This window comes from Ictalurus punctatus, chromosome 3 (genome assembly GCF_001660625.3).
Source record: "Ictalurus punctatus breed USDA103 chromosome 3, Coco_2.0, whole genome shotgun sequence".
Taxonomy (NCBI): Eukaryota; Metazoa; Chordata; class Actinopteri; order Siluriformes; family Ictaluridae; genus Ictalurus; species Ictalurus punctatus.
The window spans coordinates 11,907,142-11,929,124 of record NC_030418.2 but is presented as its reverse complement, the minus strand read 5'-3'; the positions used below and the strand labels follow the sequence as shown (position 1 = coordinate 11,929,124).

The 21,983-nt window shown below is 36.8% G+C and overlaps 1 protein-coding gene across 5 annotated transcripts; it reads right to left on the bottom strand.

Annotated features, from left to right (window-relative positions):
* Positions 1-3,543: 3,543 nt before the first annotated feature.
* Positions 3,544-21,864, bottom strand: si:ch73-193i2.2 (transient receptor potential cation channel subfamily A member 1). Of its 5 annotated transcripts, none has more exons than XM_017464754.3 (21): positions 19,942-21,864; positions 18,818-18,957; positions 18,522-18,660; positions 17,034-17,173; positions 16,819-16,905; positions 16,385-16,535; positions 15,576-15,737; positions 14,160-14,269; positions 13,968-14,076; positions 13,853-13,881; positions 13,677-13,768; positions 13,457-13,571; positions 11,935-12,105; positions 11,048-11,118; positions 10,774-10,941; positions 8,653-8,771; positions 8,345-8,549; positions 8,060-8,267; positions 4,285-4,370; positions 4,001-4,158; positions 3,544-3,854 (listed from the first exon to the last, which is right to left on the bottom strand). In XM_017464754.3, the coding sequence occupies exons 2-21, from the start codon at positions 18,893-18,895 to the stop codon at positions 3,814-3,816; spliced, it is 2,439 nt and encodes an 812-aa protein (XP_017320243.1). In that variant the 5' UTR covers positions 18,896-18,957; positions 19,942-21,864; the 3' UTR covers positions 3,544-3,813. The 5 variants fall into 5 exon arrangements, with proteins under 5 accessions (XP_017320243.1, XP_017320244.1, XP_053535568.1 ...); XM_017464755.3 differs by having other exon boundaries at positions 18,818-18,948; XM_053679593.1 differs by having other exon boundaries at positions 18,818-21,864.
* Positions 21,865-21,983: the final 119 nt, after the last annotated feature.

Here is a 21,983-nt window from a genome sequence, read left to right as displayed (position 1 = left end):
TCATACAACTGCTGCTAACTTTATATTTGCTGACTAATCAGAAAAAGTCTTTGGTAAATCTGATACATATGGACGAGTTACTGACAACGTCCCATGAAGCAATTTAAAGAATGATATAATTCAGCAAAAAATTATAATAATAACAACATGATCAATGGACATGTAACTATGGCAAAATGACCATACAGAGAAGAATGTATAGAGAAGGAATTACACATGGGCCCTTCTGACTCTTTTCCCATTTTCGTTATGTTGGAAATCTGTACAAACATACAGTAATTAATATTGTAATATACAACCCATGTTCACTTTAATAGGAACACCTGTACACCTGTTTATTTATGCAGTTTTCAGTTATTGGCTATTCAGGCAATTATGTGGTATGACTAACTGTGGCATGGTTGTTCGTACCAGATGGGCTGGTTTGAGTATTTCTATAACTGCTGATCTCCTGGGAATTTTGCACACTACAGTCTCTAGAATTTACACAGATTGGTGCGAGAGAAAAACAAAACCAAAAAAAAAAAAATAAACATAGAGTGAGCAACAGTTCTGCAGGTGGAAACGCCTTGTTGAAAAGAGAGCTGCGAGAAGGAAAGCTGCCATGAAGGATATAGTAACTCATATGATCACTCTTTACAACCACCGTGAGCAAAAAAGCATCCTTGAGGTGCATGAACCATGTGGAGGATGGGCTACAACAGCAGAAGAATGGAAGATTGGGTTCTTTTCCTGTCAGCCAAGAACAGGAATCTGAGCCCATCATGGGCAGAGCCTCACCAAAACTGGACAGTTGAAGATTAGAAAAAAAATTTTTTTTGTGGAGTCATTCAAAATACAGTAATTGTGTTGAAAACATACAAAATGAGGAAACAATATTTCTGATCATCTGCTCAATTTTGCACAGCAAACACTATAGTAACAGTTACCAAAAAAAGGGGTAACAAATAACAGTCACTGATATTTCACTCTTACTTTGATGATTTAGAAGCAACCTGTGAGAGTAGGCAAAATAAAAGATGCAAATCTCAACCAACATTGCACATCAGCATTAACTAATTAAAAAGCAATTAATATAAAAAATACTATGGTAAAGACAACTTCTTAGCTCAGATTATCCACTTTACATTTTCTCTGTTGTAAAAAAGAAATATATTTCCCTCTCTTTCCTCTGGATGCAGTGAGACCAGTTCTGTTTTCCTTTACTTTTTGAATTATTAGGGAAAATATCCTGCCACAAATCCCTTAATGACATACAGTGCTGTGAAAATGTATTTGCCCCTGTAGTTACTAAGTCCCCAAATCTATGAAACTGCGTTCATAATGGGGTTCAGCTGGACTAGACACAACACCGCCTAATTACTGCAAACCCTGTTCAATCAAATCGTCACTTAATTAGAACTTTTTCAACATCATCTCCAAATGGAAAAAACTTGGCAGAGTAGTGAACCTTCCCAGAAGTGGCCAACTTCCAATATTTCTCCAAGAGCACAGCAATGACTCATCCAGCAAGTCACAAAAGAGCCAAGGACAACATCAAAGGAACTAAAGGTGTCTCTTGCATCAATAAAGGTCACTGTTCATGAATCCACTATCAGAAAGATAATGGGCAAAAATGGCATCCATGGAAGCGTGGCAAGATGAAAACCACTGCTAACCCAGAAGAACATTAAGGCTTGTCTGAATTTTGCCAAAACACCCCTTGATGATCCTCAAACCTTTTGGGAGAATGTTCTGTGGACTGATGAGTCGAAAGTGGAAGTATTTGGAAGACAGGAGTCCCATTACATCTGGTTGTAACATCCCATTACACCCAAACAAAATATTCCACAAAAAGAACATCATACCTACAGTCAAGCATGGTGGTGGAAATGTGAAACTCAAGCGCAACTGGATTATGCAGCAAGACAGTGATCCACAGCATAGGAATAAGTCCTGGTCCTAGAAGCAAATGAAAAATTGATCTCCAGTTATCGGAAGCATTTGGTTGCAGTTATTGCTGCTAAAGGTGGCACAAACAGATTTTAAGTTAAAGGGGGAATTAGATTTTCACATGGGTGATAGGTGTTGGATAACTTTTTTGCTACAATAAAAAAGTAAATAAATAAAAAAAACTGTATTGTGAGTTTATTCAAGTTGCCTTTGTTTCATGTCATTTGAAGATCTAAAACTATTTAGTAAGAGAGATACACAAAAAGAGAGGAAATCATTTTTACAGAATTGTAGAGTTTGCAGAAATTAAATCGGACTGTGATTTCCTCTCTAAATTAGTGTGGGATAGACTGAAGTATATACCCACACTCAAGTACAGGAATGAGTTTTCCATCAGTGACACAGACACAGCCCACATGTAAATACTTTGATATAGTGTGCTATATGCACAACCCGCATGTACCTCAATGCCGCAGGTTCTCCAAAAGAGAGAAAAAAGAGATATTCTAGGTATTTCAAAACAGATTTGGGCAACATTCATTCAAGCATGCCATATCATGGTCAGATGTATCAGGTAAAAGCCACATGTATGCTATTAGGTTATAACCACATATTCAGGTAAAGAAATAACTTCTGTAACCTACACTCCAGGTTTGTAGGTTGTATAATGCTGCAAAACAATAAAAAAGGCATTTGGTCCCATTGCATAAAAGGTGTCAGCTTGATAGATGGAGTGCATTTGTCAGATGTCTCTCCACCTTTTACAGACAATTGCGACATAAAATAGGTTCAATTTCACGACTGTCTCCATTGTTTCCCCACATCCCCATTTTTTCCATTTAGAGGGATTCCTGATATGTACAACCCCAATTCCAAAAAAGTTGGTACACTGTGTAAAATGTCAATAAAAACAGAATGCAATGATTGACAAATCTCATAAACCCATGTTATTCACAATAGAACATAGAGAACATATCAAATGTTTAAAATGAGTAAATGTACCATTTTAAGATTTTAAGGTAATTTTGAATTTGATGGCCACAACACGTCTCAAAAAAGTTGGGACGGGGGCAATAAAAGGCTGGAAAAGTAAGTGTTACTAAAAATAAACCGCTGGAGGTTAATTGGAAACAGGTCAATAACATGATTAGTTATAAAGAGAGTATCTTAGAGACGCAGAGTCTTTCAGAAGTAAAGATGGGCAGAGGTTCACCTAGGTTAAAAAATTGCATCTACAATTTGTGAACAATTTCAGAATAATGTTCCTCCTGTTCCAAAGTTTTTGAGACATGTTACGCCCATCAAATTCAAAATGAGCTTATTTTTTCCATGAAATGGAACATGTCCTCAGTTTAAACATTTGATATGTTTTCTGTCTTCAATTGTGAATAACATATGGGTTTATGAGATTTGCAAATCATTGCATTCTGTTTTCATTTACATTTTACCCAGCGTCCCAACCATTTTGGAATTGGGGTTGTATTTTGCACATGAGTAAACAGCCTTTGGGGCTTAGGAAACTGCTTGCCTTTCTGCTGTATAAACACTCCTGTGGTAAATGCATGGAAATATTAAGTTGTATAAATGACTGATGATATACAGTAGTATGTTTGATAAACTTTTTTATTGACAATAAAACCCTGTGCATCAGGGATTAAACCAACACACGTTACATGATACATGTTGTTTGTTAACGAAGAGTTTTAAATGAAATCAAGTTAAAACCATTGAAACCACTGAATATACCATGGCCAGCATACCAAACATTTAACAATTACCCACATGCAGTAGAGAGTTTGTTATAGTTAACAAATGCTTGTTATCTTTCAAAGGGCTTGCTTCTTGTCCAACTTCAAAAACCAAAACGTGGTTTATTCCAGCCTACCGAAGCACTGTTGAATATGTATTTGGAACGTCAGCAGCTGTGAATACAAGAACATCCACATACGTGATTCTAATTTACTGTAGTCTCCATTTCATGCACATTATTGTCTGATTGAAAGGACTAACAGAAGGGCTCTCAACATTCTATTCCCTCTTTCCTGCGACAGCATGAGACAGCACTTACATGTTGTAGGCTTTGACTGAATCAGCTGTAGCAATAATCCCTGGAGCTTCTTTACATCTTCCCTTAGATCTTGCAGATCCTGAAACTGCTGCTGTTGGTTCTTCTCCAATCTCATTAGACTGCTGAGATGTTCTTGTTGAGATGAGGAACTATTCCACCTGTAAGACACAAATTTCATGCTTTTCTTCATCTTTTAATCACTTTGTAAGGTTATTAACCAAATATACATACATAATGAAAAATAAGAACACAAGATAGCATTTCATCGTCCCAGATGTACTTACCTGGGAGAGCTGTTACCATCATCTGTTTGAGCTGTATTGAGTAGTTTGGCCTCTTTTTGGATGGCCAAGTATTCATCTAAAGTATCCTGCAGCATTAACAGAATTAAACCCATATATTCTATTCTTCAACCACAAGCAGCATTTTGATGAAAGAAATCAAAAAAATTAATTTGGAGCATTTACAGAATCACTGTAGCCTATCTGTTGTTATGCACAGTAAGTCAACTCCCTTTACCTGCCCATCAACAGAAAGGCACCATGTGGGGACCACCACAGACCAGATGTTATTTGGCTAGTGGATCATTTTCATGTGTGTGAGTTTTGCATTGGTACAAGTGTGTCAGAGAAACGGTTTTTAGCCACTGTGTTTTTTGTACATAAAAACATGTTTATGTTTATGTTCGTGTTTTTCTAATAAAAACATGTCTTTTTATTAGACACCAGATATGTCCACAAGTCACTTTTTACAAGTCCAATCAAGTCTTTAGTCCAGCACTTTGGTTAACACTCAAATTGCGGGTTGTATGTATTTTTCTGCACATAAATAAAGCACTGCTATATTATTTGCTATATTATATAAATATTAGACGTGAAATACAGGCCATTAAATTAAAACCGGACAGTACTGTAAAAACCCATTACATGACAATGTAGCAATATCAGATCAATGTTTAGAGTGTTTTGCTCCGCTTAGAGAGACCGAACTAGCTACATTAATCTCTTCAGCCAATTCATCAACTTGCATACTAGATCCCATACCTACATGTTTGTTTAAACAGATTTGTCCAGGAGTAATTGAACCACTTTTAAATATAATCAATTCTTCCCTAAGCACTGGCTATGTACCTAAATCACTTAAATTAGCAGTTATTAAACCCTTGATTAAAAAACCTGATCTTGACCCATCTCAATTGTCCAGCCATAGACCAATATCAAATCTCCCCTTCATCTCTAAGATTTTAGAAAAGGTTGTAGCAAAGCAGTTATGCTCGTACTTAGATAGGAATAACATTCATGAAATGTATCAGTCAGGATTTAGACCTCATCATAGCACAGAGACAGCATTAGTTAAAGTAGTAAATGACCTTCTACTGACCTACGATCAGGGTTGTGTCTCGCTGCTTGTGTTACTCGACCTTAGTGCAGCTTTTGATACTATAGATCACTATTCTACTTGATAGATTAGAAAATGTTGTTGGTATTAAGGGAACAGTCCTCTCCTGGCTCAGGTCTTATCTGACCGATCGTTATCAGTTCGTAGATGTAAATGGTGATTTCTCCATGCGTGCTGAGGTTACTTTTGGAGTTCCACAGGGTTCTGTTTTAGGCCCACTGCTCTTTACTTTATATATGCTACCCCTAGGTCAAATTATTCGTAAACATGGAATTAGCTTCCACTGTTATGCTGATGATACACAGTTGTATGTTTCAGCGAAGCCAGAGGACAGACAGAAGCTTAGTAAAGTTGAGGATTGTGTAAAGGACATTAGACATTGGATGTTAACTAACTTCCTTCTACTTAATTCTGATAAAACAGAAATACTTTTATTAGGCCCACATGTAGCTAGAAGAAATCTTTCTGATCACATGGTTACTCTGGATGGTCTTTCTGTTTCATCATGTACAGCAGTTAAAGACCTTGGAGTGATTATTGACTCCAGTCTATCATTTGATGCTCATGTAGATAATATTACTAGGATAGCCTTCTTTCATCTCAGAAATATTTCTAAAATGAGAAACATATTGTCACTACATGATGCAGAAATACTAGTTCATGCATTCGTCACCTCTAGATTAGATTACTGTAATGCCTTACTGTCTGGATGTTCCAGTAGGAATATAAATAAGCTCCAGTTAGTCCAGAATGCAGCTGCTAGAGTCCTAACAAGAACTAGAAGATACGACCATATCACACCGACATTATCAATACTGCATTGGCTCCCAGTAAAATCTCGCATTAACTATAAAATACTTTTATTAACCTATAAAGCACTAAACGGTCACGCGCCACAATATCTAAGCGATCTTTTGGTTTTATATGATCCGCCACGTCTACTTAGATCAAAAGATGCAGGCTATTTGACGGTACCTCGAATAGTGAAGGCTACAGCAGGGGGAAGAGCTTTCTCTTATAGAGCCCCACAGTTATGGAACAGTCTTCCTATTAGTGTTCGGGACTCAGACACAGTCTCAGTGTTTAAGTCTAAGCTTAAAACGTATTTGTTTACTCAAGCCTACCATGACTAGATTCTGTTCTACTACTTCGCAGTCATAATAATCTTTTTTCTCCCTCTCTCCTTTCGCCAAGCCCCACACGATTTTATGGAGATACTAGAGATCCAGATCCTTTCTGCCTCTGGATGGAGCTCAAATCTTCTCTAATTCCAGACTGCTGGGACTACGGCTGCTCCTAAGGCCATACAGACTTCATATAAATCCATAATGAACTTTTTCACACTAACTGTTGTTACCCAGATGAGGACGGGTTCCCTTCTGAGTCGGGTTCCTCTCAAGGTTTCTTCCTCTTAAAACATCTTAGGGAGTTTTTCCTTGCCACCGTCGCCACTCAGTGGCTTGCTCAGTTGGGATAAATTCACATCTTTAATATCTGTATACCATGTTGATATTTCTGTAAAGCTGCTTTGAGACAATGTCTATTGTAAAAAGCGCTATACAAATAAAATTGAATTGAATTTGTTGACTGAACTTGAATCTGGGTCCCCAGTCTATCTCAGTTACATATCTCTGACTAGAGTTGACTATAGTTATTGGGGATGATAATGATCAAAAAGTCTCTATTCAAGTTTTGCTTGAAAGATGGAAAAAAAGATCGAAGGTCAAAGATTACATACTCACGAGAAACTTTCACTTAAAAACTCACTTACAGACTCACGAGAAACTTTCAAAATAAACACTTTACAAATTATGTTAATGATGATAATAATGAGAAGGTAATTAAATGCACTTCTTTTTGACCGGCACACTCCTGCCCAACAATGAGCAGCATCAACAGAGAAAATGTTGGACATTAGACAACCAATTTGTAAAAGGATTTTATTGAAATGTGCTATTATGATTTTTATTATTATTATTATTTTTTTTTAAAAATGTTCTCCTTAAACTGGGAATGGTGGAAATGCTTGTTTTCCTGTCTTTTTTGACTACTGGTTCTAGACAATTAAATATTTTAATGGAAAAATATGATCAGAGAAACATCACTATGACACTAGCCTATGAGAGACAGTAAGTAATTGTAGACCTTATACAGTATATACCCTTAAATTTAAGGTTTACCTGATAAAAGGGCTAAATCCTAGGTAACCCTGCCTTCACAGTAGCAAGCAACAAGTGGCTTGTGTTGCATGTAATTTGTCTCTTGAGGCCATATAGCAACTGCTACTGTTTGTGTATGTGGGCATAAACCAGACATTTTTTGGTAGTAACCAAATTGTATACATGCTACTTTAAAAATCATACACTATATGTATTTTATAGTGTAGTGAATCTTTTCTTCCATTTTTGAATGCCAAATAAAGTTGACCAGGCTGGTAGGAATTTAAGTTATAAGAGCAGGAGGTTTCCGGGGATATGGGACAACCCGTGCTGTAGGGTTGAGGTTTGAGGAATTCTCTGGAGCCAATCATTGTATTTGTTGGTTTACTGTGCCATAGCTAATTATCATAGAATTGAAAAATGTTTTCTATTCAAAGGTCACATGTTGCTTGCTGCAGTCACTGGAATCACAACTCCATGCAGGGTGAGTGTAGAATAGTACCTTAATCTCTGCTGTAAGTTTCTTCATCTCTTCATGTTGATCTGGATTTGTTATGATATCATCGTCATAAGGCTCTCTGAGTGGGGAACAGCAGCTGTGGATATACTGTTTGTCATAGAAATGCCGCAGGTGAGGCATGGATTCCTCTACCTGCAGGATGATGGACGCCTGTTGCATCACTGCGTTCGCCAGTGCATTGTCATATACTCTAGAGAAACAATGAGGGGAAGCTTTACTGAATGCGCAAATAAAGTCATTATCTGACAAGTGGGCTATTACTTCTACCTTTGAAAGGTGTCTGAGAGCAGAGCAATCATTAGGTTGACACACAGAACAGCAGACAGGGCCAGAAATGTACCACAGAGCAAGTGAGCCATAACGGGGTCCACAGCCACCATGGCATCAAACTCATATTCGTCCACAAGGGTTATGCGGTACAGGCTATAGAGCATCTGCGGCACTGTTTGCATACTAGGTACAGCTGTTAAGCCTTTGTGCAAGGGAGGGAAATTAGCAAAGACAATATTACTTCACAGGAAACATACAGCATGTGCAATATTAATCGAGGCAGTTGGTTTGTTGTTTGTTGTCACCTCCGAATATAATCCAGAAAGCGCAGGCATATGGGACATAGATCTCTGCATATAAGAAGAGGAAGCGCAGCACGTCACCCACTATCTTCCCCAGCATGACAATGAAGGGACCCATGACCCTAAGGATTAAAAGGAAATGATTTGTTTACAGGCCAAATCCTGTGGTGTATTTGTGAAAATACTGAGACTGACTAGCCAAAAAGTGACAAAAATAGAATGTCCTGTACATAAATGACTCCAAATTGGGGACTTTGACCATATGGTTAACAAGCCACCGATGACCAAGTTTCCATAGTTACTCTGGTATTGAGTGGCCACCGAATCTACATGGTTACTTAAGCACAAAGAAGGAAGGACCTGTAGTGTGGTGAAACCTGAGAAAATGCCATTGACCAAATGTTCCTATTCTCTAGAAGGGCAATGACCCCCAACCAGGTGTTATTTTATCTATAAGGCTAGTAACGTCTATCTGAAGCCTGTGGAATCATCAGAATTGAATCCACCAAGTGACCAATTACAATTCAGCAATGAGAACAACCTTGTGTTCTGGTGACCTCATCACAATGGACATCCCATTCACCAGGACCATCTCATTTCATTTATACCAGTGAGTGGACCAGTTATAAAATACTCAGCATATAATATTTACATTTTAGTTATTAGCAATATATACAATATTGACAGACAAAAAAAATCCCTTCACATGCCTAGCAATTCTCCCAATAGCAGCTGTCGAGTGCCTCCAGAAAGTATTCACCCCTTATGATTATTTATCCATGAGTATTTAGGTGTCTTTATTTGCAAATTACTTGCAAATAAAAAATGTTACTTGAAACTGCTTAATTGATAAGTATTCATCCCCTCGGTGTGAATTTCCTTTGGCAGCAGTTATAGATTTCAGTTGTCTCGGATGAGTCTCTGTGAGCTTTGCACTTTTTGATTTTGTCAAATTAGATGAAGAATGTGGGTGAACAGCAATTTTCAGATCATGCCACAGAATTTCAATTGGATTTGAGTCTGGGTTTTGGCTCAACCATTCCAAAACACAAGCCTTCTTCTTTCCAAGCCATTGCTTTGTAGTTATTGCCCTGTGCTTTGGCTCATTGTCCTGTTGGAACATATATATTTTCCCTAAATGCAGTTTTCTGGCTGTCTGGCTTGCCCTCAACAGTTAGCTTATATTTGGCTCCATCCATTTTGCCTGTGATGGCAACAAGCTTTCTAGTTCTTCCTGCTGAAAAGCAATCCCTAAAACATGGTGCTACAGTACCACTAACCTGCCTGATCACAGGAATGGTGTTACCTTGTGTTGGACTGTATGTGATCTGTGCCAAACTTCATGCCAATATGACCGAATGGCTCAGCTTTAGTCTCATTATACCTCAAAATATTTTTTCCTTAAGCTCCCAGATTTCTAACATAGCCTTTCTCAAAAGTGATTTGCTTTTGGCCACTTTCCCATAGAGGCTAGATCTGTGAAGATCTGATGATATTGTTGAGGTCTTCACAGATTCTCTTATTTCTGCCAGTGAGCTCTGTAACTCCTTCATTGTTCTAGCTGGACTCTTGGACACTTTCTCCATATTTATTTTCTCTCCTTACGACTTCGTCTAAAACAGAACCGATCTGATCTGATTTTAGCTGTGAGACCTGCCAGCATCAGTTATATTTATTGTGCAACCATACAATCAGACACAATGGATTTATAATGAACACAAATCTACAGTGTTTAACATATTTAGCATGAGCTCTCAAGAAAATTTAATACTAGTCCTAATTTAGATTGCTGAAAGAAAGGTGAGGGGTGAATACTTATTAATTGTCTATCAATTGATAAGCATTCAATACTTATCAACTATCTGTTGAATACTTTCTGGAGACATTTTACTGTATGTGCACAGGTGTCAATGCTAATTAGAAATGTATGTCATGTAAGAGGAAAACAAAACCATCTTTACCTTTACAAAGTAAATTTTTATTCCTCAAATTCAAAATTATCTGGCCATGATGTCTTGAATATAAATTATGATTATTATTATTAGTAGTAGTAATAACATTTTTAATGATTTGTAATGTCAATTAGAGAAATTAAGGCAAGCAAATAAAGGTGATACCTATTACCTAAATGCTCTGACATGCTTCATCAGCCTGAGCCAGAGGAAGATGACGGCCACAGCGAAGATGCGGAGGCTATACATTTGGAGTGTCTGAGAGACCAGGTAAACATCAGCCAAGTGAAGACCCAAAACTGCTATCAGCAATGCATATACAAGCCAATCAAATATATTCCTGGAAATTGAATATCAAAGAAATTAATTACACAAAATAATTTACATATTTTGCACTTATTCATATATTCCATGTTTTGGGTAAGGGAACAATTCCAGAGTTTTACCAGGGGTCCTGCGAGTAGCTTCCCTTCATGTTCCGAATTAACTTAATCTGACCCTCGATGTAGTGACGTTCCTTTAGGACACAAGTCAAATACGTCAGCATCATTTTTCTGAATGAATTGGGTACGTAAATAATCAGAAAATTCAATGCAACATGACTGACCAAGACTGATGTTGCATTGTTTTTTGCAATTTTATTCACCAAACAAATTTTCATTTCTAAAAGGAAAACAGTTTACACTAATAAAAACTTTTAATAAAAAGTGGATCCTAGTCATGATTAAAATGATTATCACATGATCACTGCAAATACTCCACATTTATTGACAGATGGCCTATAAAATATCACTTGAAATATCCTATTTTCTGCGTGATGAATTAGAAATATTTTGTATCACCAGTGGCAGAAAGAGTGAAGCTTAGCCAGGAATAAAAATGCATTAAACCCACTATTTTTAAAATTTATTTAATTTGTTGATGTAGTACTAGACACTTAATGAGACGATGAAATACAAAATTGAGGTCATGACATTGTATTGTGTTTGCGAATGATGTACATTTGTCATGCTTTTAATGTGCTATTATTATATTTATAATGAATGAATTGTGCCCATGTTTTGGATAATTTGTACTCTTTTATGCCCATGGTTTAATGGATAAGCTGACTACGCACTCATCTTCTATAGTTACAGCTGTAGCTCCTAAGTGTAGTTGATAAAAATGTACTGCAGTAATCAATGAGCCAAAAAAATCAGTCATATAATTATGAATACGTCTGAGTACTGACTAATAATTATTACATGCTCTTGTCTAATATGGCCCAAAGTGATAAGAATGGGAAAATGTATTTAGAAAATCAATTAATAATTTTGTATGATGGATGTGCTACCTCTGGCCACATGGGATGTGTGCAAGCCAGATCCTCATTGAGTCTCTGTTCACACCACTGCTGCCAATCTTTTAGCTTTCTAACAGAGTGCAGAATCTCCATCACCTCCCTGTATACCTCCAGCACCGTCAGCCCTAATGCTATCATTACCACAAAGACACGCCACCAGTCCTGTAGAGAGATGGTGCAGAATACTTATACAGTACGTGTGTATGTTCAATTCAATTCAATTCAATTTTATTTGTATGGCGCTTTTTACAATAGACATTGTCTCAAAGCAGCTTTACAGAAATATCAACATGGTATACAGATATTAAAGGTGTGAATTTATCCCAACTGAGCAAGCCACTGAGTGGTGATGGTGGCAAGGAAAAACTCCCTAAGATGTTTTAAGAGGAAGAAATCTTGAGAGGCTTGGAGGGACTCAGAAGGGAACCCGTCCTCATCTGGGTAACAACAGTTAGTGTGAAAAAGTTCATTATGGATTTATATGAAGTCTGTATGGCGTTAGGAGCAGCCGTAGTCCCAGCAGTCTGGAATTAGAGAAGATTTGAGATCCATCCAGAGGCAGAAAGGATCTGGATCTCTAGTATCTCCATAAATTCGTGTGGGGCTCGGCGAAAGGAGAGAGGGAGAAAAAAGATTATTATGACTGCGAAGTAGTAGAACAGAATCTAGTCATGGTAGGCTTGAGTAAACAAATACGTTTTAAGTCTAGACTTAAACACTGAGACTGTGTCTGAGTCCCGAACACTAATAGGAAGACTGTTCTATAACTGTGGGGCTCTATAAGAGAAAGCTCTTCCCCCTGCTGTAGCCTTCACTATTCGAGGTACCGTCAAATAGCCTGCATCTTTTGATCTAAGTAGACGTGGCGGATCATATAAAACCAAAACATCGCTTAGATATTGTGGCGCGAGACCATTTAGTGCTTTATAGGTTAATAAAAGTATTTTATAGTTAATGCGAGATTTTACTTGGAGCCAATGCAGTATTGATAATGTCGGTGTGATATGGTCGTATCTTCTAGTTCTAGTTAGGACTTTAGCAGCTGCATTCTGGACTAATTGGAGCTTATTTATATTCCTACTGGAACATCCAGACAGTAAGGCATTACAGTAATCTAATCTAGAGGTGACGAATGCATGAACTAGTATTTCTGCATCATGTAGTGACAATATGTTTCTCATTTTAGAAATATTTCTGAGATGAAAGAAAGCTATCCTAGTAATATTATCTACATGAGCATCAAATGATAGACTGGAGTCAATAATCACTCCAAGGTCTAACTGCTGTACATGATGAAACAGAAAGACCATCCAGAGTAACCATGTGATCAGAAAGATTTCTTCTAGCTACACGTGGGCCTAATAAAAGTATTTCTGTTTTATCAGAATTAAGTAGAAGGAAGTTAGTTAGTATGTGTCCATGTCTATGCCAGGCAGAGAGTCTGGTAAGTAGGCCATTTGTATCAATGTTCTGTTTGTTTATGTACAATATGTGGTTCTAAAGTGCATCATACCTGAGGGAAAACATAGCGTTTGTCCTCCTCGGATGACACAGACACAGATATGGCAACTGTGGTCCAGGAAACGATAAATAAAAAATTGAGCAGTAGGAGAATCCATGCACCGAGTCTATGGACAATCAATTTTAGATCCCAGCTTAATTAATACTTATTTACTTGTTAATTAATGCTTTGCCTATAAATCGTAAAAAAAAATGCGGAACAGTGCATTTACCTGCCATACAGGTTCCATTTGACTGTGATGAGCTTTAACACTACAGGATGCATAATGAGATCCAGTTTGCCTTGATGCACAATAAACTCTAGCTGTTTCAGAGTAAGAGACTGCGTTATATACAAGAACTAAAATGAAAAGAATGATGAAGTCTTGTCAGGCTGATGTTGACATACCGGTGACTTCGGCTCATTTCTGTTTTTCCCTAGAGGACAAAAAGAAACACGATTATTTTAATATTTTATTTTCTGAGTAATGTCACAGGCTCTCTCGATTCCATAATGCTGCTACCTTGTGATTTTTTCAGGTGTGTTCGCTCTGGCTCCAGCAAATGAAGATAGAAGAACTGCTGGCGTGTCATTCGGTCTTTCACGTGAAATTGATTCAGTGCCAGATTGGCCTGTGGAGAATGAACAAGATCTGAGTTACATTGAGAGAATGGAACTGTATGTGAACTTATGAAGCTGGGTTATTGACACTTACCACAGGCGTCATCTTGCCAATCATGGCAGCGATACACAGTTGTCCATCAGAATCCTGAACCCCAGCATCCGCCCCCATCTCCAACAGTGTATGTGCGGCTTCACTGCGATCTGTAAGCAGACACACACCTTCTCAATCGTACTATTTAACTAATAATTTCAGTACACTAATAATTCTAACATTATTATGGTGTTCAGTTTAAAGTTTGCGTATAAGAGTTTTCTATATAATGCTTTCTTTACTATCACAAGGTTGTAGAATAGTTTATCTTTCAAAAAACAACATAATGTTAAGTGTTCTGTGGTGTATAAATACATAAATAAAAGTGTTTATGGCCTAGTATTTTATTATGCATTATTCTTTTGATGCATTTCTTTTATTTTCCATGTCTGCTCTCTTTAAGTGCAATTTATCTAGGTTTTTTTTATAATGTCCCATTTAATTGTACACTGTGGTTTTAATTAGAGATGCACCGATACTAAATTTCTCAGCCGATACCGATAACCGATTATTCAGAGTGATATCGACCGATCCCGATAGTTCTGCCTTTTATACCTTCTTTTAAATTAATAATAATAAATTCCACAATTCTGAAGGAAATGCGGATAAAAACCATTTCAACAAGTTGTTTCACAGTAACTGGTCTCATAAACAGAAAACACATTACTCTAATTAACATTAACACATGAACTAAATTCTGAAGATTAAAGTAAGATTTCTTAACTTCTTGAATTTTATTAATTCATATTAACATTGAATGGATTCTAAAAAACCTCCTGATAGGCTTCACATTCACTCACAACAAACAAAAGCATTTCTATTTCATCACTGAACATCAAACTGGTAATATATAATCTAAACTTTTTTATATATTGACATTAACTGGATATGAAATATACTACTCTACAAATATATTTTTCTGTGCAATATATACCTTTTTTGTCAGCTTATCTTTTTTTAAAATTTTTCAACGGTGTACTGGCTCTTTAATTCAGCACGAGCAGCGCAGCAAAATAAAAAAAATATTAAAATTTGACTCGACACCGAAACTCCTGCTTCCCTGCTGCAGCGTCCGGTGTAAAATTTTAGCAGTGCAGAGATTACAAACTGCAGTTTTGTCATCATCCCACACCAGAGACATCATCTTTACACACAGCACGAAATCAATGTTTTTTCCCCACCCGCTTCTGATTGACAGGATATAATCGGCCCTGAACATCGGTGCGTCTTTAGTTTTAATGTAGCATTCAGTCATATTTTTAATTTTCCTCTTATGAAGGTTCTTAACTTGAATTAATCACTGCACTGCACATTTCTTTGAAAAGTGCTTAAAATATTTTCCTTGATTAACATATAAAGTATGGATCATGGATATTTAATAGGTATATGGTAATATTTCTTTATAGAAAGCTTTACCTAGGTTGACAGCAAGTTGTAGTGGAGTTCTTTGTTTGTAGTCATGTGCAGCAATGTCTGCTCCATTCTGCAGCAGAATCTGAATTGCCTCAATAGCATTGTTCTTAGCAGCAAAGTGTAATGGTGTCTGCAGGTCTTTATAAGTGTGTGCCTCAATGTCAGCTGAAACAGCAGATAGATGGTGACCATGTTATAGTTCATAGCTTCTGTATGAAGATCAGTTGTAGAATTTTACTAAGTCAATTCAGAGAGACAGTTTTATTTCATTTGATTGTATTGTTAGCGTGGCATGGTGGTGTGAAGTGTAGATGCATCATAGCTCCAGGGTCCCCAGTTTGATCCTGAACTTGGGTTACTGTTGGTATCGTGTTTCATGTGTTCTACCCATGTCTGTTTGAATTTCTCCAGGTCCTCTGGTTTCCTCCCGCCTCCAAAAAACATGTCAGCTTGTGGATTGGCTACATTAAACTGCTCTACGTGTGAATGTGTGTGCGTGGTTCCCTGTTATGTACTGGTATCCCATCCAGGACGTGTTCTTGTCTCATGCCATTTACCACAAATGTGAAATGTGAGCAGTAGGAAAGTAACATGACCAGTCCAACTATGCTTAGCCCCAGGAGTGGATAATGTTAACACATGGTAAGGTCCACACCTAAGTGCCCATGAACCATACCTCAGATCATTGATTTTAAATCGACCAGATGTTGGTTGCCATGAGTGCACCCTGGTTTGGCAAACATGGCAAACTGGTTTGGGAAAAAAAGATAGATGTAAAAGCAACCTAACAGATTAATTCAAAACTAATGCACCTCCTCTTTCTAGAAGAAAGTGAATCATATCCTCATAGTCCAAGGCTGCAGCCACGTGGAGAGGCGTAACTCCAAATGCATCAGGCCTGCAGATATCAGCTCCTCTCTCCAGGAAGAACCTCATTACATCTACATTCCAGGCTCGAGAGATCTACCAGAACACACATTTATAGTTAAACACCCAGAGTGTACACAAAGCATTATGTATAGATTCCAATTTCAGGACATAGCATGTTGAAATTCAATTTCAAATGATTCACATAATCACGTGTGAAATGTATGTGATTTTTTTTTCTGTAAGGGAAACGAATACTTATGCTGATCTTCATAAACACAGCCTGAACCAGCAGTAAATGTTTGCTCGTGAGTAAACTCCATGTCCCATGGCTGCATCTGCAATACAACATCTCATGCTCTTAGGCTAAACAGCTCACCTCATGAAGTGCTGTCTGTCCATATTTGTCTGCTGAATTGGGATCAGCTCCATCGCTAAGGATTTCGTTCAGGTACTGCAGGTCAACCTGGAGCAAAACAAATCAATAAGATCAACTGTCGCAAACATGACACCATGCTTTCTAAACTGCTCCATAACACAGCACATTCTTGGCCTACATAACAGCACAGCAAATAAAATGTTATCATTTACAACCTTATCCGTGTCCTCGTTGTTGGCAGCCAGCACTCTGAAGTGATCCAGCAGGCTTTTGTTCAACTGATACTCTTTGGTGATTCCATCTACAGCATCTTCCTCCCAGGCAAGGCCCTTGTACTTGCTGCTTAAAGATTCCTCTATCAGCACACAGTGAGATTAATGCGAGTGGGTAATCTTAAAGGAACTATAATGCAACAGAGATTATATCCTTGGCTTCTGAATAGGTACACCACTAAACAACATTTGCATTATCACTCAACATTCAGGACTGTTATATGTGGGAGCATAATTACACTACACTTTTGCACTCTGTACTTTAAGTGACTGCTGATAACTCCTCTGTGTACATTCTAGAACATCATATTTGTATCAAAGAAATATTGCATAATATACATATTCTATTTTACTCATGGTAACTTTTATTTTAATGCACACACACACACACACACACACACTATATATATATATTTTATATAATACACATATACATATTATATGGGGAGGAAATAAATACTGAACATGTTAAAAATTTATTTCAGTAAATATATTTCCAATGAGGTTATTCACATGAAATTTTTACCAGACATCAGTATTAACTCTACAAGTCTACAAATATGAAGAATTCACAACATTAAAGTTCATGAATAAAATTATGTGTAATAAAGCGGAATGACACAGGAAAACAATATTGAACACGCTAACTAAAATTTATTTAGTACTTAGTGGAAAAGCCTTTGTGTGTAATGACAGCTTCAAGACATCTTCAACTGTCCAGTTTCAATGAGCCTGTGGCCATACTAGCCTCAGATTCCTATTCTTGGCTGACACGAGTGGAGTGAAACTGATGTTGTTTGCATGCCGAGATGCTTTTCTGCTTACCACAGTTGTAAAGAGTGATTATTCGAGTTACTACATCCTTCCTGACAGCTCAAATCAATCTGTCCATTTTCCTCAGACCTCTCTTATCAACAATATATACAGAACTGTATATATATTATATATATACACACACACACATATACACACATATATATATATATATATATATATATATATATATATATATATATACACACATATATACATATACATATATATATATATATATATATATATATATATATATATATATATATATATATATATGTGTGTGTGTGTGTGTGTGTGTGTGTGTGTGTGTGTGTGTGTGTGTGTGTGTGTGTGTGTGTGTGTAATTTTACCGCATTGTTGTTGTTGGGTTCTGCACGTATTAATTTCACTCACCTTTTACTCTTAACTTGGCAACTGTGTCAACAGTGACATAACATTAAATCTGAATCTGAAATAGATTCTTTAAAGGTTTGCTACATTTTGAGCAGTCCGTATGAATTTAACAACTCACATGAAAAAACACAAATGCACAAAGGTGATTAGCTTACACTTTAATCTGATTATACTGATGCCTGACAGTGTGACTGTTGAGGCTTGTCAATGTGTGTCAAATACCTGAGGGTTTTCTCCTCATGCATTTACAAGTAGCCTGTTTCCAGCGACCCCTGGCATATGAAGCCCACTGGCTAACAGAGCGCACCACTGAGGCTGATATTACAGAGGTACGGGAATCAGTATATTGCTGCATTGACTGCTAACACACGCACAGAGTGGATAAACAAACAAACAAATAAACACAAAAAAACAAGACCAGTGATGACAGACTGAAGCTTGTAAGGAAAATATGTTAAACGTTATTGGATACTGCAGACAAACGTAAAACACAGACACAGCAAAATCCACATCCTCACCTGGCTAGATACTGCATCACTGAGCTCCAGGCCTGGGTTATCGTGGCCACTGGAAGAGACTCGACTCACTCTCTTCATACTTGGTCCTGTTGCATCGGTGGATGTCTCCTTCACTGACTCACTGCTATTGCCTTCAGATACTGTCATGTATTATTCCTTATTTACTTCTTGCCTTAGTTAACATTACATAATTGAGATAACTTAATTAACTGCCTTAGTTCAAGTAAAAAACAACACTAGTAATGTTAACAAATGTATTGACATTTGTATAAATAATAAAAACAACTGCGCAAACTATATGACATCTACAGTATGACTAAAAATGAGTTCACATAAATTAGGATGAATTAAGTGACTGCATGTTACTAAACTTAAGTGTATGAGGATAAATATTAGCACCCACCATTCATAACCACCAAATACATATGAATTCATTTCATATTGGTCCTTGTGGACATATGTTTACTCTTGGATGGAATATATTTCTGTAAATTCAGATGTTCATCATCTGGTTTATTTGATCAATTAATTTAAAAGAGCATAAATTAATACAAGGTTTCTTTTTTAACATTACTTTTGGTGTCTTTCCATGTAAAGTGTTAGTAATTTATTTAAATGTTATTTGGTTTTAATTATTATTTATTCGAATTTTTATTGTTAGTGTCATCATTTTGCTTTGAAGCCATGCTGAGAAGAAAAACTACTAAGCCACTCTGAATAATTGCTGTAACACACTTGCTTATTTATTTATAATTTTTGGCTATTTTGTCTAACAAATATGATTTGATTTTTGATTCCATGTCCACATGTTCCTTTTGTGTTAGGATACAAATGACAGCACTTAGATGCGAGAACTAAACAGGACGCTGCTGCTTAAAAAAAAAATCTAATAAAAGCAAACAATTGAGAATTCCATAAATATAAAACTAATGTTTACGGTTTCAGACATCCACGTAAACCCAGTCTGTTTATGACCCACTAGTAGGTTACAATTTGAAATCACCAGCTGAAAACTACTTCCACAGATGATTAAACCAAACACATCATCTGTACCGAATGCAAACAACTTGTGTGAATATGACAATGAATTTAACTTTGGCAAAAAAGAATGTTTTGTACATTACCTTGCTGAGTTACTTGGCTGCTTTGACTCTCTGGTATGTATATTTTAGTAAGACGGGTGACCTCCAGGGTATTCAAACTCCCCTTGTGTTTTGTATTCACATGATCCGTTCCTCAGCTACCTCTAACCAGCGAATCGTAAAAGCATGCTCATGTACTTATTACACAACAGTCCATCTACCCTTAACTCATAAACCCTACTGTAATGTAATGCACTGTAACAGTATTTATCTTAAAGTGTTTGATAAGGGCAGAGGTTGCAGGCCAAGCCAAACCTAGAGTCGTGTTTATGACAGCTTTATCTGATCCTGCATGAATCACCAGCTAAACATTGTGATCATCATATGCATCGGCAATAACCCACATACACACGTGAACTTTTTTGATATTCGTTTGTTAATTAACCCTGAATTGACACACATCTGATACACCAGAGCAGAAGTCTTGGGTAGATCAGTCACAGGCATCATATTACTGACTAAAGGTCTCCATCACTTCATCACTGCCTTTCTTTACTTACTCTCACAATACTTCAGTCTCTTCTTGCATTTGCACAGGAGGTTCCTCAAGCATGAGAAAGGACTTTGTGTATTTCCAACATCTCCATAAATATTGCTCATACTGTTGATTGAGAAAATATTCCGCAAACTCAATTTTACACTTGTATTTCTATAAAGTTAGAAAAAATAGGCTAATAGGATGTTTGTTACATTACTACATAGTACACAAAACACAAAAGGAGAAAAACACAAAACAACAACAACAAAAAAACACAAGCACTTCAAATCACAAGCAATATAATTAATAGAAACTATTCAATTAGAAATTCAGAAATAATATACTTTAGATATCGTTTAGAGAATAATAAAAATGACCATGATTGTCGTTCACATTAAGTTGTTCTGAAATACTAACCTAAGGAAAAAAAGGTAAACGATTGACACATACACTGGATATAAAATATCTGCACACTCCTGTTAAAATGGCAGGGTTTTGTGAAGTAAAAGAATGACTAAGATAAATCATGTCAGATCTTTTCTCACCTTTAATATACAATTGCAAAATATACAAATAAAGTGAAAAACAAAATCAGAAACTTTGAGGGAAGAGGGGGGGATAAAAAAAAACACACACACACACACACACACACACACAATAACCTTGTTACATAAGTGTGCACACCCCTATAATAATACTTTTTTGAAGAACCCTTTGATTTTATTATAGCAATGTCTTTTTGGGTAAGAGTCTACCAGTGTGGCACATCTTGACTTGGCAATTTTTTCCCACTCTTTCTTGTGAAAATATTCTAGATCTATCAAATTGTGAGGGCATTGCTTTCAACAGAGAGACCCCGTGCATGCTTTGTAAGCTCTTTGCGGACCATGGCTTCAGAAGTCAGATGAAACCAGGATGATGTCGAGAAAATCCTACAGAAACAGCTGATCATTATTTGGGATTAATAAAAAATAATTTCAGTGATGGCTTGGTGGTTAAGGCTCTGGGTTACTGATCGGAAAGTTCAAGCCCTGTAAGGGGTTCACTGTGCTGTAATGTATATGTGATCAATAAAGACTCATTATCATTACTTTTGAACATGAGATTGAATGTGACACACCCAATTATAAAAGGGTGTGCACACACATGCAACCAGGTTATTGTCATTTCCCTCCCTATTTTTCCCTAAAATGATTTTTTTTTATATGTTGTAAATTCACATTGAGGGTGGGAAAAGTTCTGACATGATTTATCTTGGTTTCGCGTTTGTTTATTGCCCCCGTCACAAAAACTTACCATTTTATAAGGGGTGTGTAGACTTTTTAAATCTACTGTAGTATGCTGACAGTTTGAGCAGCTAGTTGAAGGCCAAATTTGAGCATTAAGGTCGTGATTTTGGCAATGTGGTTATTATCAGGAGCTGGAACAAGAGATGGTGAAGGAGTGAAGAGAGAGAGAAAGAGACATGTATGCTGACTGCATTTGATAAGATACATTAAAAGCAACATACATAAGAATATCACCTTTACAAATTCAACAGATAACT

What these genes read in the sequence shown, in the direction of transcription:
- si:ch73-193i2.2 (XM_053679593.1), bottom strand. Translation starts at nt 18,964, where the DNA reads ATGACAGTATCTGAAGGCAATAGCAGTGAGTCAGTGAAGGAGACATCC. An exon ending in ACAACTTGCTGTCAACCTAG is followed by an intron (nt 14,270 to 15,575) that starts GTAAAGCTTTCT and finishes GTCTGCTTACAG; the next exon opens with ATCGCAGTGAAGCCGCACAT. An exon ending in CACATCCCATGTGGCCAGAG is followed by an intron (nt 11,119 to 11,934) that starts GTAGCACATCCA and finishes TGTGTCCTAAAG; the next exon opens with GAACGTCACTACATCGAGGG.